At 47.2% G+C, this 17,873-nt stretch overlaps 6 protein-coding genes across 6 annotated transcripts; 2 read left to right on the top strand and 4 right to left on the bottom strand.

Annotated features, from left to right (window-relative positions):
• Nucleotides 1-129: 129 nt before the first annotated feature.
• Nucleotides 130-1,641, bottom strand: F5Y00DRAFT_231121 (uncharacterized protein). Its single transcript, XM_048006990.1, has 5 exons — nucleotides 1,454-1,641; nucleotides 1,074-1,316; nucleotides 899-1,012; nucleotides 729-845; nucleotides 130-669 (listed from the first exon to the last, which is right to left on the bottom strand). The coding sequence occupies exons 2-5, from the start codon at nucleotides 1,234-1,236 to the stop codon at nucleotides 362-364; spliced, it is 702 nt and encodes a 233-aa protein (XP_047866834.1). The 5' UTR covers nucleotides 1,237-1,316; nucleotides 1,454-1,641; the 3' UTR covers nucleotides 130-361.
• Nucleotides 1,642-2,171: 530 nt separating this feature from the next.
• Nucleotides 2,172-4,846, top strand: F5Y00DRAFT_21547 (uncharacterized protein). Its single transcript, XM_048005568.1, has 7 exons — nucleotides 2,172-2,240; nucleotides 2,317-2,588; nucleotides 2,656-2,715; nucleotides 2,872-2,913; nucleotides 2,985-3,056; nucleotides 3,115-3,405; nucleotides 3,458-4,846. Exons 2-7 carry the CDS (start codon nucleotides 2,585-2,587, stop codon nucleotides 4,762-4,764), a joined length of 1,776 nt encoding a protein of 591 aa, XP_047866833.1. The 5' UTR covers nucleotides 2,172-2,240; nucleotides 2,317-2,584; the 3' UTR covers nucleotides 4,765-4,846.
• A 1,003-nt stretch (nucleotides 4,847-5,849) lies between these two features.
• On the bottom strand, nucleotides 5,850-8,953 carry F5Y00DRAFT_231116 (vacuolar protein sorting-associated protein 16). Its single transcript, XM_048006989.1, has 5 exons — nucleotides 8,694-8,953; nucleotides 7,724-8,488; nucleotides 6,435-7,674; nucleotides 6,286-6,367; nucleotides 5,850-6,210 (listed from the first exon to the last, which is right to left on the bottom strand). Exons 1-5 carry the CDS (start codon nucleotides 8,836-8,838, stop codon nucleotides 5,959-5,961), a joined length of 2,484 nt encoding a protein of 827 aa, XP_047866832.1. The 5' UTR covers nucleotides 8,839-8,953; the 3' UTR covers nucleotides 5,850-5,958.
• A 261-nt stretch (nucleotides 8,954-9,214) lies between these two features.
• Nucleotides 9,215-10,998, bottom strand: F5Y00DRAFT_231114 (Fcf2-domain-containing protein). The gene is made up of 4 exons (XM_048006988.1): nucleotides 10,948-10,998; nucleotides 10,405-10,891; nucleotides 9,633-10,180; nucleotides 9,215-9,580 (listed from the first exon to the last, which is right to left on the bottom strand). The coding sequence occupies exons 2-3, from the start codon at nucleotides 10,666-10,668 to the stop codon at nucleotides 9,797-9,799; spliced, it is 648 nt and encodes a 215-aa protein (XP_047866831.1). The 5' UTR covers nucleotides 10,669-10,891; nucleotides 10,948-10,998; the 3' UTR covers nucleotides 9,215-9,580; nucleotides 9,633-9,796.
• Nucleotides 10,999-11,700: 702 nt separating this feature from the next.
• F5Y00DRAFT_21495 (histone-fold-containing protein) lies at nucleotides 11,701-13,442 on the top strand. Its single transcript, XM_048005560.1, has 3 exons — nucleotides 11,701-12,338; nucleotides 12,417-12,430; nucleotides 12,587-13,442. The coding sequence occupies exons 1-3, from the start codon at nucleotides 12,248-12,250 to the stop codon at nucleotides 13,289-13,291; spliced, it is 810 nt and encodes a 269-aa protein (XP_047866830.1). The 5' UTR covers nucleotides 11,701-12,247; the 3' UTR covers nucleotides 13,292-13,442.
• Nucleotides 13,443-13,616: 174 nt separating this feature from the next.
• On the bottom strand, nucleotides 13,617-16,634 carry F5Y00DRAFT_231109 (exocyst complex subunit Sec15-like protein). Its single transcript, XM_048006987.1, has 7 exons — nucleotides 15,316-16,634; nucleotides 15,132-15,263; nucleotides 14,977-15,078; nucleotides 14,812-14,921; nucleotides 14,178-14,763; nucleotides 13,861-14,114; nucleotides 13,617-13,792 (listed from the first exon to the last, which is right to left on the bottom strand). The coding sequence occupies exons 1-7, from the start codon at nucleotides 16,375-16,377 to the stop codon at nucleotides 13,702-13,704; spliced, it is 2,337 nt and encodes a 778-aa protein (XP_047866829.1). The 5' UTR covers nucleotides 16,378-16,634; the 3' UTR covers nucleotides 13,617-13,701.
• Between the last annotated feature and the right edge of the window lie 1,239 nt (nucleotides 16,635-17,873).

Raw genomic sequence — 17,873 nt, 5'->3', positions numbered from 1 at the left:
CTCTAGGTTACCTAGATAAGTATCCTATCCTCGAAGAGTTGCACATGTTGCTACACGGCAGCTAATGGTCATTGTAATGCTAGAGGCTTGGTACAACTCACGTTTTTAAGTACATAAAGTGAAGTACTATCGGTGTCAGGGGTATATATATTTATATATGATGTCTCATACAGGTGGCTGGCTGAGATTGATGAAGTGCTCGTCATTGGCCTGTCTTATTTCTGGTGCCAATTCCTCCCGTCAGAACCTAATATCGACCGAGTTTGGTTCCTTCTATCAAAGAATATCATCTAGGCTTTTCTGTTGCTGGCACGGAAATCCTAATAGTTGTAATAAACAACTCAGCATACCGGGTAACAGTTCATGAGTTGTTATTTGTTTTACTTTCCTCGCCTGTCTTGGTTGATGCGCCGCTTGACGCTCGAAGAGCAGCAATATGATCATCAATGATAGAGATTTCGGCGTTTATCCGGAGAATTTTTTCTTCGAGCTTTTCTTCATACTCTTTGTCTGATAATCGTTTTAAAGGACTCCATTTTGAATCAAGCCAGCCCGACTTGGCCTTGGAATCATCCTTGGACTGGCTCTTGAGGACCTGAGCTAGGTACGCACCAGCAGTTCCAGCAGTGCCAAAAACTATAATTCCAGGTATAATATTCTTAGGGCCCCCTACATAGCAATTAGCATAGGTTCAGAATATAGTACGTACAGACATCGGAATGACTTACGGAACATGCCGCCGACCATCCCAGCCACGCCGCCAGCTATACCGCTTGACTTCACTAGGTCTGATGTGGTGAGGTTTTCTTTACCACCCCAGGCATGCCAAAGGAGTTCTCTTGAAGCTGTATATTAATTAGCGGCTAGAAACATGTGGTTAAAGGACGGTAATTCTCACCTGTGTAAGTAGACCCAAGAGCAAACCATTGGAGACCAGCAACTAATGCAAACAATGCCGGTGGCGCTGACCGGACAATACCAGCCCCAGCCCCAATCACCAAGCCAGCGCCGCCTGGACGAAGTTAAGTTAGTATGTCTATACTATTAATCCGCTGGCTAAGGTATGACTTTACCGGCCATAACTCCGGTCTGCAACGACTTGCTTGCGATTTCCTTAAGCTCATTTGTAGATGGCATCTCTCTATCATATGGACTAATAGCCTCAGAGTTATGATTGGTATTAGGATTTGAGACTGAGGGCCTCTGGGGCGTCGGTTGCTGTGATGAGGAAACCATGTTTGTAGGTAGATATGACTATCGAAAGAGTAGAGAAAGGTTAGCACTAGAGGCGCTTCTCTAATCTCTAAGACTACCTCCTAAGATAATATCAGTTGGTCGAGTCTAAAAAAACTAATAATTGTACTAACAGACGTGATAGTACTGATATTGTTGAATGTTGCTGTTAATAGTGAAAGTATTCGTATCTAAAGCATAAATATCTAAAATTCCATACCTATTATTCAATATTTGGTATGCAATCAATCAATTAATCAATCATGATGTTTGATTGGTAGTTTTCTGAGCTGAGACTTCTCGTATTGTAATCGAATTCAAAAATATGAATTCTACCTATCCAGCCATCGAAGCCATCGGCGGCAATAAATCCCTGCGCTCAAATCCGCCGACCTCGTTAAGTGCTACCTAGACCTATCAATAGGTAGGCTAGGTACTTGGAGATTAGGTACCTGAGCCATGGCCCAGTAAAAGCTGGCCAATGAAAGACAAGAGAAAGCTGCGGCACTCGCGAGCATGTCCAGTCCGCATCTTGATAATAATTCCATTTAGCACATTTAGCACATGCAGTTAGGAGGGGAATCGGTGAGCCCCTCGAAACCCCCAGGTCTTGCCATAATTATATGTATGTAGAATAACTTGCACAAGTGCTCAGCAAAAGAAATACTTAACCTTAGGGAAGTTTAGTAGTTAGGTATTTATATCAGTACTTTGCATTAAGTTATGCGCCTTGAGGCTTAACTTAACTGCTATCGGACCACTTACCAAAACTCAAAACTTTACATTTAGTAGGTACCTACCTGTTATGTAACTACCTAGGCACCTTAGGTAAGATGTAACTATGTACCTAATGTACCTACCTAAGATTGAATCTTTCCCCTCCTAAGGTACAACAATACAACACACATAAAAACGCACAATAAATGTGTGAAGTTTATCGTTATTAAAAGCTGAACCCCGCCATCACGAATTGAAAAATTGCTGGTACTTGATCAACTTGTACCAAGGTAGGCTTAATTCTCCCCATCTCTCATACGTTGGCGAAAAAAATTAAGCTAACCCTCCCGGCCTTTTTTTTCACAGCATCCATTTTTTTTCTTTCTGGTCAAGGAAACTTTTCGGTTCTCCTTGCCCATCCTGCACTGCAAACTTTCGATTACCACTTGTATCCTCTCAATCCTATTGTCGGTCTGGCATCTGTGAAAATCACTGCTGCCTTACCGTCCAACCCGCATTCTCTCATCACTGAGCAACTAAACCGAAGAACTAAGCCTAGTTTCTTCGGCCATTCATCTCCCACCTGCGCGCGACGACCTCGACAAGCGTTGCGCGTGGCTAAAACACCGCAATCATGGGTATGTTGTCGCCGATTAGCCTCACTTTGCCCTAAGAGATCATATGCTGACAATTGATGTCCTATAGCGCCTAAGAAGAAGGAACAGCAGCAGAAGATGAGCCTTGGGGCCTTTCTGCAGGAGGAGAGTCAGTTCGCCCTCCCCCTTCCCGTCTCCTTTTCCTCCCATCGTCCCATCTTCCCACCGTCCACAATGCTATTATTCCATAAACAGACAACCCAGACATCCCCATAATTAAAATAGAGAAACGAGGAGAACGGGCGACTTTGCTAACATAAAATAGAATATGGCGGATCATGGGCTGATGAGGTTGAGGATTCATTCGGTACGTCATAATTCCTAACGGGGGTTTGATTTTATACATGGACTTGATTTTGCTAACCTCTTATCCCCCAGGCTCTCAGCCTTTGCCCTCCACCGAACGACGAACTGGCTATTCCAGTTACGGAGGCTCGGGCAATGATCGAGGTAAGCTGAGTTGATTAACCGTTATTGATTAACCAACCGTTAACTTGTACTCCTCAAGGCTACTCTCGTGATTCCTACGCAACCCAGGGTCCAGCCCAGCTCCCAACTAAGCCCCCTTACACCGCTCATCTGGGAAATCTATCCTACGAAGCCACAAACGAGTCTGTTACCGATTTCTTTGCGGACTGCGAAATCACTAGTGTTCGAATCATCGAAGATCGAATCGAACAACGCCCAAAAGGTTTTGCCTATGCAGAGTTTGCAAACGTTGAGGGCCTGAAGAAGGCCTTAACCCTTGATGGAACCAGCTTCCAAGGCCGTACCATCAAGATTAAGATTGCCGATCCTCGTAAGTCCAAGTACCAATAGTGTTAAGTGAATAACTGCTAATAATTCTTCAGCCAAGGATCGAGATAATCGTGGTGCCGGCGGCGAGTCCGCTCGTGATCTTAGCAGCTGGGAGCGAAAAGGCCCCCTGGCGGACCTCCCCTCTCGTAGTAACGATCGACGTCCTGCCGAATTTGGGGAACGCCGAGCACCCGCTTTCCGAGACGCACCTTCTGATGACGGCAAGGTTCGCGATTTCGGTAACTGGGAGCGCAAGGGCCCCCTATCACCACTTCCTCAGACTGAACGTCCTGAGGGATCGCGAGATAGTAGCCGTCCCCGAACTAACGATGCTAGCAAAGGTGATACCTTCCGAAAGGATCGCAGGGCATCACCAGCTACCTGGGGTGAAGGTCGCCAGGAGGGTTCTCGACCCCCTAGAGAATTCAGAGATAGACCCGAGCGCCCGGAGCGCCAGGAGCGCACTCCAACGGCAGCGGAGCGCGACAATCAGTGGCGCAGCAACATGAGGCCCGACTCTTTGGTGAAGTCCCCTGAACGCTCTCGTGATGGATCCGAGGCGCCTTCGTCGCCTGCTGGTGGATCAGTCGCTGGTTCGGCTGCTGCCCCAGCTCCCGCAGGCCGTCCCCGACTCAACCTTCAGAAGCGAACCGTATCCGAATCTCCAGATGTGATATCTCCTGGACTGCCATCTGCGACTGGCGAATCCAAAGCGAGCCCCTTCGGTGCCGCTCGTCCTATTGATACAGCGGCAAAAGAGCGCGAGATTGCAGAGAAGCGAGAGCAACAGCTGAAGGAAAAGAAAGAGGCGGATGAGAAGGCAAAGGAAGAGCGACGTCTTGCCAAGGAGGCTGCGGCAAAGGAAGCTGCAGAGAAAGCCGCTGCCGAAGCGGAGAAAGCGGAGAAAGCGAAGGCTGAACCGGTCGAGGAGAAGGCCGAGGTCGCAACTGTGACGAAGGAGGAACCGAAGGGTGGAAATGCCGGGGATGGTGAAGCTGCAGAGCAGAAGGCACCAGTTAAATCCAGGGACAGCGCCCAGAACGCGAAGTCCCGAGCAACCGAGAGCGGTAACTGGAGAACATCATCATCGGGAGAGCAGCGCCAAGGCCGTGGTGGGTATGTCAACGCCTCACGAGGTCGTGGCGATGCTCGAGGACGCGGTGGTGGTGCGCCACGAGGACCTCGAGGCAACTATGAGGGTAGAGGTGGTCGAGCAAATGGCCATTCTGAGCCTCGCTCTCCTCAACAGCCTACTCAACCCTCGTCACCTACTCCAGAAGTCGAAGCCGCCCCGGCTGCGGACCCCGATGGCTGGACGACCGTACCAAAAGCAAAGGGCCGTAATGCTCGACGTGTTTAATCGAAGCTAGCACTGTACAAAAATTCAGATCTTCCATGCTCAGGCTCGTGGGAGGGGGGGAGTTCATTGGCACACCATAATACATGGACTTGCAATACGAAGAAAACTTGTGATCCTTTTTCTTTCCGTTACCTGCCCCCCTTTTTATTCCTTATTGTGACGACTACACTACTCCGTACGTACGAGTTATGAGGTTGATCTGCTTGCTGCGTCTGCCACCTGCCCCACCGTATATACCAATACCCCCTCCTACAAGGGGTATCGTTGGTAGGACTGAACAGCAAACTGTACAGCTGCTGCATGTATGCCTTTGCCGGCGCATCTAGAGACAAGTATTGGGTTGTTATTGCGTCGCGCATCTCCATCTTCGTCGTTTTCCCGTGTTTGTGGGTCATTATTTACAGGAATTCGTCCCTGTCGAGGACGGTCTATGGCCGCATAGAAAGGAAAGGCATGGCATTGGGATTCTTTTTCATGTGGTCATGGTATCTATCTGGTGTCTGCGATGTGCATGCGTTTCATTCGTCGATCAGGGTCGGGACCAGGGTGGAAAAGGGGGCTCGTTGAGCAAGCAGAATGGCGAGAATGAGGGAGGGAGGTGGTAAAGCAAAATGAAGCAGGTATCAAGGAAAGGGAAGTTGTTGTGTGTGTTATGCTGCGCCATGTTTAATGCCATGACGTGCCATGAGAAACCTGCTGTTCGTTTTTTTTTCCCGGATGCTAAACAAAAGTCCAGTTAGGAGTTTGTGGGCCGGGGTCGGGCACTTCCTTATTTCTCTCTTCTGTATTTGTGTCCTTTTTTTTTTTTTCTTCTCTTTCCTTGTATTATTTTCGCCGTCTGTTGGACGAAAGGGGGCTTATGCTTACGCTGGTCCAAGGATCTGTCCCTGGGTGGTCTTGCCTTACAAGGCTGAGTCTCGTTGCCTTTTCGTCCCTGGTCTCCCGAGTAGGTAGCCAGATAGGAGAAGAAGATGATGGTTCACATAGACGTCGGGATAATGAATGCGAAAATGATTTTCTAATAGACTGTGCTCGTACATATAGCCACTCCTATACTTACCACATTATGAAAATATTATTTACCTAGGTACGTTTAATTATCAACGACGCTTGTATTAACATAATTAGGGGGGATATAACTGCCACATTCTCTGCCCGGCCTTTACTAACGACAAGTCCATCTATCAACCAAGCTTACTTCTTGAACACCTGTGCCCCCAACTTCTCGATAGCTCTCCCGTCCGCCGTATCTCTACCGGCAGCTTCCAACAGGCGAGCCCACGCATCGGCATCTTTGGCCTTGACGGCTTCCTCCGCGGCCTTAACGCGCAGGCCGCACTTCTCGTACATGGTGATGGCGGCCCCAGCTTCCAGATTCGTGCACTTGGGGATGAAGGAGGCTGCGAGGTGGGCGTTGCCCGCTTGCAGGATCTGGTTGAAGAACGGCTGGAAACGATGGTCTGTTAGTATGGAAATACTTGGAGAGGGAGAGGTAAGGAATTAAGGGGAGAACGAGCTTACCTCCCAACCAATCGGGCTCTTTCTGCTCTTAGCAATATCTTCGATTTCGTTCCAGTCCCGTTTCGCGACGAGTGCTCGAAGCCTACGATGGGGGTCGTGTTAGATACTATTTTCGTATAGAAATACATAAACATGTCTTATCAACTCACCGGATCCACCAAGCCACCCTCTCTGGGACCTTGAATTCGCTTTGGATCTTCTTGGCCTTATTATGGTACCCCAAGTGAATCAGCTTGAATAGAGTCTCGTTGACGCTTAACCCGGTAAACGTGTCAGTTAGGTCCCGATCCAAAGCCGCCTGCATGCGCAAAAGCTGAGCTGCCTCCTTTAAAGCTACCAACTCGAAATGGTTCTCCTTCGAATCAGATAGCAACTTCGCGGCGAGGGCGAGCTTGTCGCTTGCTGTACGTGAGTCAGGCTGTCGCAAGGCTTCACGGACGAACACACCTGCGCCATCTACTCGGCGATCGTCTTGATAATAAAGATCTTTAAGGAGCGCATTGTCATCCTCTAGCGCTGCTGACGACTCAACGAGCGCAGTGGCAGTCGGTCTTGCGTTGATCACGCGGAAGAAGGACGCCAGTGGGAGCTTTTTCTTCAGCTGGAGCAGTACAAAGAGAATCAAGTCAGAATCGCCGCTCTCGATCGCTTTGTCAAGCGCGATTTCGTCTTCCTCCATGCTCAGGAGGAGCGGGACCTGTCGCCCCGCGCGAGGCTCATGATTCAGAAGCTCTGTAGCTAATCGGCCGCGGCCCTCGTCGTAAGCGGCGCGGGCGATAGCCTCAAAGGAAATGCCCGGCTTGCCTGATAGCTTTTCTACCACCATTCGGCAGATGGTTTCTTCATCTTCTGTACCGATTCGGACTTTTGCGGAAGCCCAGTGGACAAATATGCGGTCCGTGGGCAAGCGCAAGTACCCGGCAATTCGAAGAGCAAGTAGATATTCGTGGCGGTTTATGAGCCTCTGGATTAGTCCTTCGGGCGTAAGGCGTTGATATTGTTCGAAGGATAGGGGTAAGCCGACTTCGTAATATCGTACGGCATTAATCACTCGTAATGTCTCGCACATGTCAACGAAGTCGTCACTATTGTATATATCTAGTACCGACTTGCCGAACGAGGCAGCTTTCAATAGTTGTTTCTGCCAATGGATATTGAATTCGTGTCCAGCAGCAGCAACGCACGTATCAACTGCTTCAACAAGATTTGGTCTTATAAGCTGAATGTTATCGTCGGCTTTTGGCGACTGATTCTCGAGCTGCTCTACAGCATCAAGTAAGACGGAAGCAGGCGACCCGCTACCAAGGCGGAATACTTCATCCGTAACATCTGGTACTTTTTGGAGGAAATCGCAGACATCATTGGTAATTAACCGTACGCCATCATGATCTATCGTAAATTAGCAACCCGTAGGAGAAGATGATTATTTACCACTTACCCGGTATTACGTGGACGCGGCCTTCATAGACGTAGCTTGCCACGGCATTGTTGGGTCCCACAACGTTCACCTCATCTTCCCATGCGATGACAACAGCGTCATTCCCACACCACTCTAAATATTTAGGTGTAAGCTGAGACCCGGAATTATGTTCGCTTAGACGGCTCTGGAAGTCAGCCGTGATAACGTGAGCTTTCCCGTCTGTAGCATAGAGCGCTGCAAACTTCCCATTCGGAGACACGCCAATGTGTGAAAACGGGCCAATGTCGAGGAAACGATCTTCACAATCGGTTTTATCCACAACATAGACCGTCTTGCCGATGCTTAAGAGCACCTCTACCGATCTAGACAGTGTGAAGCTTGGGGAGATGAGGGCCCAGGCGTAAACTTCTCCTTCTGGTGGCGATGCGAGAGCTTTTGGCCGTGGTTCATCGTATGAGGACACAGAGATGAGTATATTATTAGTAAGTAAGGCAACCATACCATGATCGTAAAATCGGCATGAGCGAACACCGAAATCTTCGGCTTCACGCCCGAGGGAGAATTGTGTAAAATCTCCTTGCAGGTTATAGTAACATCTCACGGTCCCATCGTAGCTCACGACTAGAAGCTTCTCGTCTTCAGACCAACCAAGGCCTTTGATGGAACCCTTATCCCAAGAAATGCTTTTCAACAGCTTACCAGCACAACTATATATGTCAATACTGGGCTTTGATGACTTGGATGGCTGGTAAGATACGATTTTAGTATCATCTCGACATATTGCTATCCGAAGTTAGTGAGGTCTAATGCTTCGTGAGAGCTATATGCGGTGTATAAGCTATCCCCCCATACACCTCAACTCTGAAGGACGATGCAATTGAAGTAACCAACTCTCATGTTAGATTACAAGTGCAAGTCAGGGGCCTCCGAAGTCTTAGTTGGGATCGTATTAAAAATGTAAAATGTAATGATATAAAACGTGGCTTACCTACAGCGCCGCCATATGGAGCACCAGCAACGATATAATTGTCCAGGTCAAGATCCTGGTCGAATATCGCGGTATACAGCTGGGTCTTGCGGTAAAACTTATCTCCCACTTTCTCCCACCCAGCGGTCGGATGCATCGCCTCCATGATTATTTCACTTCATCATCTTAGCAACTAAGGCTAAATAGTTGAAATGCGTTCTATATGAATTTATAAAAGTGTAGAGCATGAGAGGCAGTAAGTGGGTGATGGGAAACTAAGGTTGGTACCTGGAGCTTTAATGGGAAATAACACCGGATAAAGTTCGGGTTACCAGGTACCTACCTACGTAATTCCTGCGCCCAAGCATTCAACATTCACATGCGCGGTCTTCACCTTTTAAATTTGACTTCTCCTAAGGAACTATCCTATTAGTCTTTCAAAACAGTCATAGTTATATGAGAATCAATTTGTTGATTTATACGAAGTGAGTTAAAACAACTCATGCTAGACAGAATTACAACTTTTTTTTTTTTTAGAACCTGTTCAGAGACATCAAGCATGCTGACAACACGCAAGCACAGAGATAAACAAGATGGCAAAAGCAATCATGATTCCAAAGAGACTCTTAATCATCTGATAGACATACAAACTAATATAATACCTAAAGTATTGTATGATGTTTTATCGATTCTGATTTGTCTAACTCACTCAAGTACTATCTAAGGTCTCTTATCCTCTCGACGGAATCTTCAGGTTGGTTGCTTTTATTTCAAAGGACCCAATCTTCAGACCATCTAGTATACCTAAGTACGTCAACCTAATTTGAAGTAACATGGTTCTACCATTAGGTCAAGACGTAGCACAAGCGATTAATTTCGCGAAAATGTCTCTACATTCTTACCGGTTACTATAATATTGTTAGAAACGGGTTATAGCACAATTGTAAGGTTTTAACTTACTTGTACGCTTCTTTTAAGCCGCATCAGCTGCTGGAATTAACATGATCCAGAATGCTGATGATGGACGCTTATTGCGTTTCCATAACACTAGAACATGTTTAAGGGCATCTAGGATGCGTAGCACTTTGCGCACAGCAAGGGCATTGATCCCTCGTTTCCAGTATTCACCCTCGGCCCTTACGACCATATCGCTTTTCCATCATCTTCTTGTAGTGGCCCTTCTTACCACTCGTCTTTACGTCTTGTATCTGGCCATATTTGCTCTTGAATTTCCGAGTGGCGTCTTCGGTCTCCAGGACTTCCTCGAGAAGAGTACGCTTTCTCTCCTTCTTGGTTAACCTAGCGTTGAAGAAGTCGGTCGGGCCCTCAACTATAGTCCCGACTGAAGAGAACTGCGGTACTAAAGCTCTAGAACTATCCTTGCGGTAAAATCGTTTAGAGTCTAGGACATCGCGCATGCGTAGTAATTGTAGATCCTTTTTGAGTTGGGGAGTAAGATCAGTCCGGGGGAGATTAAACCACGAGGGTCCAGCATCCGCCTTGACAGCCTGAGAATCTAGTCAGCAAAGAGCTTTGACACAAGCTGAAGCGAAATAAGAAGCGAGATAAAGAGTCAGAGTAACTATGATATGGATCTATCATTCTGGCGCAGTAACGTTACCCATAACGGGAACAATCACTACTTCAATTAAATTGGGATATAAATTTCATCATGAAAGGGTTGTGCCGATAGCGACGTATAGAAATCATAGGAAATCGAGCTGCAACATACCATTTCTTGTTTTGGCCGCCGAACCTCGGGTACTCTTACCGACAACCCTTCAGACATTGATTTGTCCTTGGAAGAGACTAGAGAGGCTACCTTCGGCGCTGAGGGATCTGGTTTGGAGGCCTTTGCGACGTCCGATTTGTTGGGTGCGGCAACAGCTTTCTCATCTTGTCCTTGATGTTTTGCTTTCAATCTTTCCTCAGCTTCTCTAAGAAGCTGCTCGATTTGATCATCTGAGAGACATTCCGCGGTTGCTGTTTCTGCCATGGTGGGCAACAGCACAGTTCGTTTACAGGATGGTCAGTCCTCAAAGCTTGAAAAGATGGAAGAAAAAAAAGTTCGGGCTCCATTGAAAAGATAATAAAAATTGTCTTAGTGCAGTGTGGCTAGGCTTATGTGGCTGGTTAGCCTCTTATGTGGCTACGTCCTGTACCTAAGATGGAGGTACGTACCTACCATATTACCTAATCATATAACTGTGTACTCCGGACTTTGCGGCGTTAGTTGGTTGGCCGAAGGATTACAAGCTGACAAGGCGGTACCTACCTAGCATAGCCTATCGATAAGACAACAGAGTTACCCGTCAGAGCCTTCCGGCAGCACACCACCTTCTAGTTAATCCTTGCAGCCACCCCCAACCTTTAATACGATGTACGTACAGTACCTCAATAGCTGATAGAGAGAGTCGTGCCTTCTGAAGTCGGCGGTCGCTGATGCCCAACCATAGTGCCAGCGCATTGATTCCTATCGAGGCTGCCCAGTTTTCGCAGCCAGCCCTACAACGTATAAGCGCATCGAAGATCTAAGCACTTCTAGAAAATCCATTCACGTCATTGCCCAATCCCGACCAACGCATACATAGAGCTAATTTATTAGCTTTGGGTTGTGAATCAGATCATTCTAATACATACCGTACTAACCTACCTACACATAACACATACGTGAATGACACACGATTCATAAAAGTTTACAGTTATCATAAACATTCCATCCAAGTTCAAACTTTTTATTTATTTATTACTTCTAAATTCGTTTCATTTGATCCAACACCGGTTTATCCAAGAGAAACTCCGGGAAGAAGTAGATAAAAACCTGGCTAGACAGGCGGATACCTTAATAAATTCGAGTCCGAGTTCGAGTTCGAGTTCAAGGTCAAGTCAAGGAATCAGAATCAAGCTCAAGCTCAAGCTCAAGCAAAAATAGTGGGCATCTCGGAGCGAGCCGCAAGGTGAGCAAACTTCTGGGTAAAAAAGAAACAAACGGGAACGAATAATAATCTAAGTAGCTGACAAAGGGGCGAAAAAAAAAAAGCCGTTCCTCGACCAAAATCGCACAAACAGCTTTCCGCTTTCCTAAAGCCAAACGATCGCCCAATCAATCATCTCGTCTCCTCGAACCTAGTCACTCTCCTAGTCACCTCCCGACCCCCAACCTCCCGTCGGGCCAATCAATCTTTCCAATCCAAGGGTCTAACTTGGAAATACCTACTGTACCAAAAAGCCTATTTGTTACATCACCACGCGCACCAAAGCTTCAATCTGGGGCTCTGTGTAAACAACACAAACAAGCCCTCTAATTTTTTTTCTCCGCCGTCGGGAGCCTATCTACGCACGGTGATACTTACGAACGTTCTCGGCAAGCGAAAAAGGACCAATCGATAAAATTCACTACTGCCTTTACGGTCGTGCGCGTGCGTGCAATACCATCGCGCAAGACTCTCGTTTGCCCTGTCAGCTCCGGTCAAGTCTTGTGTTTATTTCGCGCGCCGTTTGAAATACTCGACGTATTTCTACCTGCGCACTCGAGGTTGTAAGACCAATTGCGCAATTTCCTCAAACAAAATACCATGGATCAGTCTTCGTCAAATCACCCTCAGTCGTCGAGGGGAGGCGGTGGAGGGGCCGGTGTATATGATATAGCCCATGGAGGTCACTATGGTAAGTACCTCTTGATTGCACTCGTCTATTGCGAGTTGCCTTTATTCGTGCGACGTCGCTAATCATCTCTCCTTCTAGGTGCCAGTGCAGCAGTAAGTCCCACCATTCTTCCCCTCTCCCGTCTCATCTTCCATCTTGACTCTCGCTTCTCGTCTCTTGTTACCGGATTCTTCCCCTCTTCCTGCATTTCTACTATCGATCGATCCCTTCTTTCCCGTATTATCACTTTGCTAACATAGCCAATCTAGCTCGCAAATTCTGGCTTCGCACCCGCCGAGCTCTACACGGGACCTTGGGCCAATGTTCACCAGGGTCTACACGGCCAATACAAGGATATTCTCACAACCTACTGGCAAAATACCATCAACCACCTCGAGTCAGACCAACATGACTACAAGCTCCATCAATTACCCCTCGCTCGAATTAAGAAGGTCATGAAGGCTGATCCCGAGGTCAAGATGATCTCTGCCGAAGCCCCCATCCTATTCGCGAAGGGGTGCGATATATTCATCACCGAGCTAACGATGCGGGCGTGGATTCATGCCGAAGAAAATAAGAGACGAACATTGCAGCGATCCGATATCGCCTCTGCTCTCGCTAAGAGCGACATGTTCGACTTCTTAATCGACATCGTTCCGCGCGAAGAGGCGAGTCACGCTAAGCGCGCTAACCCCGCCCAAGCGCAGCAGTCTCAAGGTGGTGTGCCGCCCGCAGCAGCTGGTAATCAAATGCCGGGCTCGCACGGGATGCCTGGAGCCGCCAACCACATGGCACCAGGCGACTACGGCATGGGCAGCCATGCCATGGGCTCTGATCAAGAATACCGCGGCCCACCCATGTACAACCAAGTCCAAGCCGGCCCCGGCGGTCCCTATAGCCAACAACCACCCCAAGCCATGTACGGGGACATGGAGGGTATGTACGGCTACCCAGGCATGCCCCAGCAGCCATAGGAGGATAGCAGGGCACTCCAAGTGATGTATAATCAGGTGACGATTAACCAAGTTTACAATGAGCCCTAGGATGGTGAATTTCGAAACGCGGGATCTCGAGAAATATATCCAAATTATTACTACTTAGGAGAAAGAGAAGGGAATAGGACCAGGTGACAGTATCATACAAATTACAGAAACGATTTCCGTGAATACTACCACTACTACTAGGCGACAGATACATGTTCTTATTTTGAGAGTACGGCGTAGGGGTTTATAGGTCATCGGGTTTTCTAGCCGCCATTGTTGCGGTTTTCAGTGCGATGAAATACAATTCATTTTACATGCTCAGGTATCTATCTTATCTAATGAATACACGCGCCCGTGATGTGAAATATGTTGATGTTGATATACTCGTCTGTTTGACTCTTTTATTTCGTACCGAAACGCGACGACAGGTTCGACGAGAAATTGGCGAACCGCTGAGCCGTCTGGCCCGGACTCGAAATCTGCTGAGTAAGCCTGTTTGCATGTTAGTTGTACCGTTTTCAAGCCACGCGTGTTTCAACATTAAATAGTCCAATACTCACTTTTCCAATAATGCCGGGCCGTTCATGGCATCGACACGGCCGTACTTCTTGTTTCGTGTCAAGATGTCGAAGTACTCGTCCGTATTGTCGGACTGGAGGAGCTGGATCGTCTGCTCGAGCTCGTCCAAGTTAGACCGCAGCATGAAGCCGTTTTCGAGGCCGTCGACAAAGGTAGTTAGATGCTGGACGTCCATCGATAGCGCCGCAACGCCGTTCGGATTGATCTTCTTCACGTCTTGGGAGAGGGGGAGAGCCTGTGGTGGTGTCTTGTTAATACTACGACCTAAGTGAATTAGATTAAACGGTAAATTACTAACGAGAATCTTGTTCGCCGCATGACTGAGCGCGTCAAAGTAGATGAGCTCCTTGATTTCCCTAGGCAAACCTAACAGTGTCGAGTTCATGATATTAGACAGGTATCTAGTCAAGGTCTGCATGTAATTGCTTGGCTCCGTAGGCTTGTTGTACGCGATCCAGTCATACTCGGCGGTTTCGACCAAGTCGTCGATCTTGGAGTTCACGAGCTCGAAGATGCGCTTTTCAGCCGTCTTCTTGTTTTCTCTGAACTGCTCCGTGGCCGTCAAGGTTAAAGGGCCGCCAGCGGACCCCGAAGACCGGGCTCTGATTAGAAGCTGTTCCAGCTCTTGACAGGCGATCTCGAAATGCTCTAGATTGATCAAGATCTGCACTATCTGACCTAGATATTGCGAGCTAAGCCTCTCTACCAGAGATTTGCATACCTTCTCCGTGAGAAGCTCGTCGAGAGACTTGCGCAATGTATCGTCAATCTTGTTCGGATGTTGGAAATGGTCATCTGAGAAGAAATAGAACTGGTTGAGGAAATTCCTAATGTCAATACAACACAGCGGATACATTTGAGAAAAGGGTAGAACACATGGAAACCTGTGATGGTTAGATCGTCGTCGAATAGGATACATGCCAGCGACTTACGTGAGCTCCTCAAGGGGTTTCTCCGGGGTAAACCAGCTGACATTGGCCACTTTCTCGTATTCTTCTCTGGTGTTGATAGCCATTGGCATGTAATCATCAGTCGATACAATCTTCTAAAATAGTCAGTAAGTAACCCTTTTTCCCTCACAAAGGACGACCACAAACCTCTTGAAAGTCCTCGCTGAACCTTTTCTTCAGCAATTCGGCGTATCTATCGAAGAGATCGACCAGGAATTCATCAAGTCTTGAAACTGAGTATCCCCATCCCTAAAAAAAAAGAGGTCAAAATGACATCCGGGTATGGCCATTACTCTACTAACCTCCATTGTGAGGATAAAGAGATCAATTCGCCCCTTGGTATTGAGGAGCACTTGGGCATCGATTATATCACTTAGTGCCTTGGATGTTAGGGATATTGCTGTAGCACACATCGAATCCCACAATTCCTCGACCTAGAAATGAAATGTCAGCGCCATTAGCTAGCAAGCATTTGATTTATCTCACGTCAATAGCTGTGCGTAACTGCGGGACCTGCCGCATTGTCGCTTTTTCGATGATAGCAAATCCAGCAATGCCCTCCAGCAAACTGCTCAGCGACGATTCATCATCAGTGGTTAAGCTTACAGAGCTCGGCAGGAGTAACTCTTTTTGCCGTCTTCTGGTAGCAGCGTATTCTGATCGGAACTTATCACTCTGTCCTAATGCCTCGTGGATATGCAGAGCTTCAAAAAGGGGAGTAAAATCAACCTTCAGCTCCTCATTATCAAGCACGTCAAACTCTTCGCTCTCATCGAAAACCAGCTCGATGGCAGAATTTAGCTTAAAATTGTTGAGAAACTCATCTTTCTCCGCCCTTTCCCGCTGTCGCGTACGGCGCATCTCAGTATGATAGAACGCCACCTCTCCAAGGAACTGCGACGTCTCCCTAATTCGGAATAGCCAAGTGTTGAGATCTGTCATGACCGCCTCGGAGATAGTCTTCTGAGATGCGGGTATGGATTTCTGTATTAGGTTGGCAAGTTGGTGCTGGGTGGCATAGTTATTTTGTATTATCGGAATAAGAAACTCGTTCTGGAGGTCCTCGAGGGACTTAAGCGCGGCGTAATACCCCTTTTTGCGGATCAGGTCGTGGGCGTTGTTGACAGCATGCAGGATCTTCAGAGATTCCTTCAGGGCGTCGGATACATCCGAAATGTTTTCCCTAACAGCTCGCGTATTCACCAATGCCTGTTTCTGCTCGGCTAACTTCTCCGTACTGGCTTGAATAGACTGATTCAACTCGAGGATGTCGGCCGTCAAGGCAACAGTCCGCTCGCGGACATTTTGGAGATGGTTGACGGAACCTAGGAACTCCTCATGCTTGGTCAATCCTATCCTCTCGATTTCAGACTCCCGGTCTTCGGCATATTGCGATAGGTTTTGCGTGAGGGTAGCCGCTCGGTTCGTTGCTGTCGCATCTTTCAGGACAGGTATTAATTGATCGAGGAATTCGGCGTCTGAGGTAGATAGGATAATCTGGTGAACGGCGGAGCCGTAATCGTCGTAGTTTTGTACCCTTCGCGGCATCGTTGCAATGAAAGATTATCCGGTCGCATCACAATGCGACTAGGAGAGCTGTACGGGTCAGGAGTTGTTCAGCGGGAGAGAGAGTTTGTCGGACAAGGACAAGTCGTCATTGTCAGCTATAGTTTCGATGCTCTAGGGGATTGGACCGGTTCTCGGATATAAGGCGATTATGTATATGCAGGTAGGTTACGTATTTCGATATTCACAGTAAGGTTATGCGGAACTGCTACAGGTGACGCCTAGAGATGAGACGGTAGCTGCATGTGATAAGCCTCATCTATTCAGCCCCACCGCCACTAACCCCATAGCCCCATGTTCTAATCCGCAGGTTCCTGGAAGCTTGATGTTTCAAGTTAAACCCACTTCCTGCAATTAATGTGGCTCCGCAGTTGTGGCGCATAACTTCATACCTCCTGCCTTGGACCTTTAGGTATCATTACCTACCTCTTTGCTTCAACTTCACCTCAAATCTTCATGTCCATTTCGGACCAGTCTCATGATGTATCATATGTTTTACTTCAGCTTAACTAGACGTATTTACTCACCTGGACATTTTCGTCAGTGAGAATTTCTATTTCTATGCCGTTTGTAAAAAAACCAACTGTTCATAAACCCTCTCGAATTTAATCCGTATATACTTACCTCCTTACTTTCAAGCTACGCTCTTGAAATATTGTGAATCGAGGGATATTGCATGATGTATTTGATATTGACAGGTAACTATGAGTACCGTTCAATAAAAATCAGACCACATGCAGTTTTCTAACAATTAGTAGTTCTTCGGTTATGAGATGGTGCTGCTATCTTAATTCATACTGATAATTGCCACGGGTAAAATGTGTTGGCTACGGTCGAGATACTAATGATCAGGCAATGTTACAGCATTAGCTGGTTATTTTGTATTTATTTCGAGATGAAGATGGTTTGGATTCTCGGAAACTGAAATCCACAAATGGGCATTTACTACCTAATTCCCGGTTATCAGGTGTGCGATGTCCCATCATTGTAGTAGTCATCTTAACTATTACTATACCTTCTAAAGTAAGTGTATGTATTAGCAAGCATCTCCTAGGCATTCCACCTTGAGGACGTAGGGAGCGAAAAAAGTTTTGGCAAGGAACGATTAAGGGGGGGTGCAGTATGGTGCTTTGGGTTATCTAGAAGCATAGGTTTGTGTCCGAAGAGCAAATAACACTGATAGAAGAGATAAAGAGATATCGTACGCGTCTAGTACTTGATGCAAACACTGACCGCGTCATGGTTACTCGAACCGTGTAAGTAGAGAGGGAAAAGAAATACTTCGGACTGATTCGCTTAGGCACACGGTTATTGGCCATTTTTCCAGGGTATGCTCGTCTAATCAGAGAGGTAATTTCCACCAGTACGAACAATGGTTGATAACTCTTTTGGTAATGTGGAAGTTACGTCTGATCACGACCAAGTACATGCCTATTTACTTATTAATCAGCTCAGGTTATCAACGCAGTAGATCACGG

The sequence above is a fragment of the Daldinia vernicosa genome (assembly GCF_022497035.1).
Source record: "Daldinia vernicosa strain CBS 139.73 unplaced genomic scaffold F5Y00scaffold_12, whole genome shotgun sequence".
Taxonomy (NCBI): Eukaryota; Fungi; Ascomycota; class Sordariomycetes; order Xylariales; family Hypoxylaceae; genus Daldinia; species Daldinia vernicosa.
Note: the sequence above shows the minus strand (reverse complement) of the source record. Positions and strands in the feature narration are given on the sequence as shown.

Excerpts from the sequence above, each read along its gene's own strand:
- F5Y00DRAFT_231121 (XM_048006990.1), bottom strand. The coding sequence starts at position 1,236 with ATGGTTTCCTCATCACAGCAACCGACGCCCCAGAGGCCCTCAGTCTCA. Across the intron at positions 1,013-1,073 it reads GCAGACCGGAGTTATGGCCG|GCGGCGCTGGCTTGGTGATT; the intron begins GTAAAGTCATAC and ends AACTTCGTCCAG. Across the intron at positions 846-898 it reads TCTTGGGTCTACTTACACAG|CTTCAAGAGAACTCCTTTGG; the intron begins GTGAGAATTACC and ends ATTAATATACAG.
- F5Y00DRAFT_21547 (XM_048005568.1), top strand. Across the intron at positions 2,716-2,871 it reads GGCCTTTCTGCAGGAGGAGA|AATATGGCGGATCATGGGCT; the intron begins GTCAGTTCGCCC and ends AACATAAAATAG. Across the intron at positions 2,914-2,984 it reads TGAGGTTGAGGATTCATTCG|GCTCTCAGCCTTTGCCCTCC; the intron begins GTACGTCATAAT and ends CTTATCCCCCAG.
- F5Y00DRAFT_231116 (XM_048006989.1), bottom strand. The coding sequence starts at position 8,838 with ATGGAGGCGATGCATCCGACCGCTGGGTGGGAGAAAGTGGGAGATAAG. Across the intron at positions 6,368-6,434 it reads AGGGTGGCTTGGTGGATCCG|GCTTCGAGCACTCGTCGCGA; the intron begins GTGAGTTGATAA and ends CCCCCATCGTAG. Across the intron at positions 6,211-6,285 it reads AGAGCCCGATTGGTTGGGAG|CCGTTCTTCAACCAGATCCT; the intron begins GTAAGCTCGTTC and ends CATCGTTTCCAG.
- F5Y00DRAFT_231114 (XM_048006988.1), bottom strand. The coding sequence starts at position 10,668 with ATGGCAGAAACAGCAACCGCGGAATGTCTCTCAGATGATCAAATCGAG. Across the intron at positions 10,181-10,404 it reads GGCGGCCAAAACAAGAAATG|GCTGTCAAGGCGGATGCTGG; the intron begins GTATGTTGCAGC and ends CTAGATTCTCAG.
- F5Y00DRAFT_21495 (XM_048005560.1), top strand. The coding sequence starts at position 12,248 with ATGGATCAGTCTTCGTCAAATCACCCTCAGTCGTCGAGGGGAGGCGGT.
- F5Y00DRAFT_231109 (XM_048006987.1), bottom strand. The coding sequence starts at position 16,377 with ATGCCGCGAAGGGTACAAAACTACGACGATTACGGCTCCGCCGTTCAC. Across the intron at positions 15,264-15,315 it reads AGTTACGCACAGCTATTGAC|GTCGAGGAATTGTGGGATTC; the intron begins GTGAGATAAATC and ends TTTCATTTCTAG. Across the intron at positions 15,079-15,131 it reads TCTTTATCCTCACAATGGAG|GGATGGGGATACTCAGTTTC; the intron begins GTTAGTAGAGTA and ends CTTTTTTTTTAG.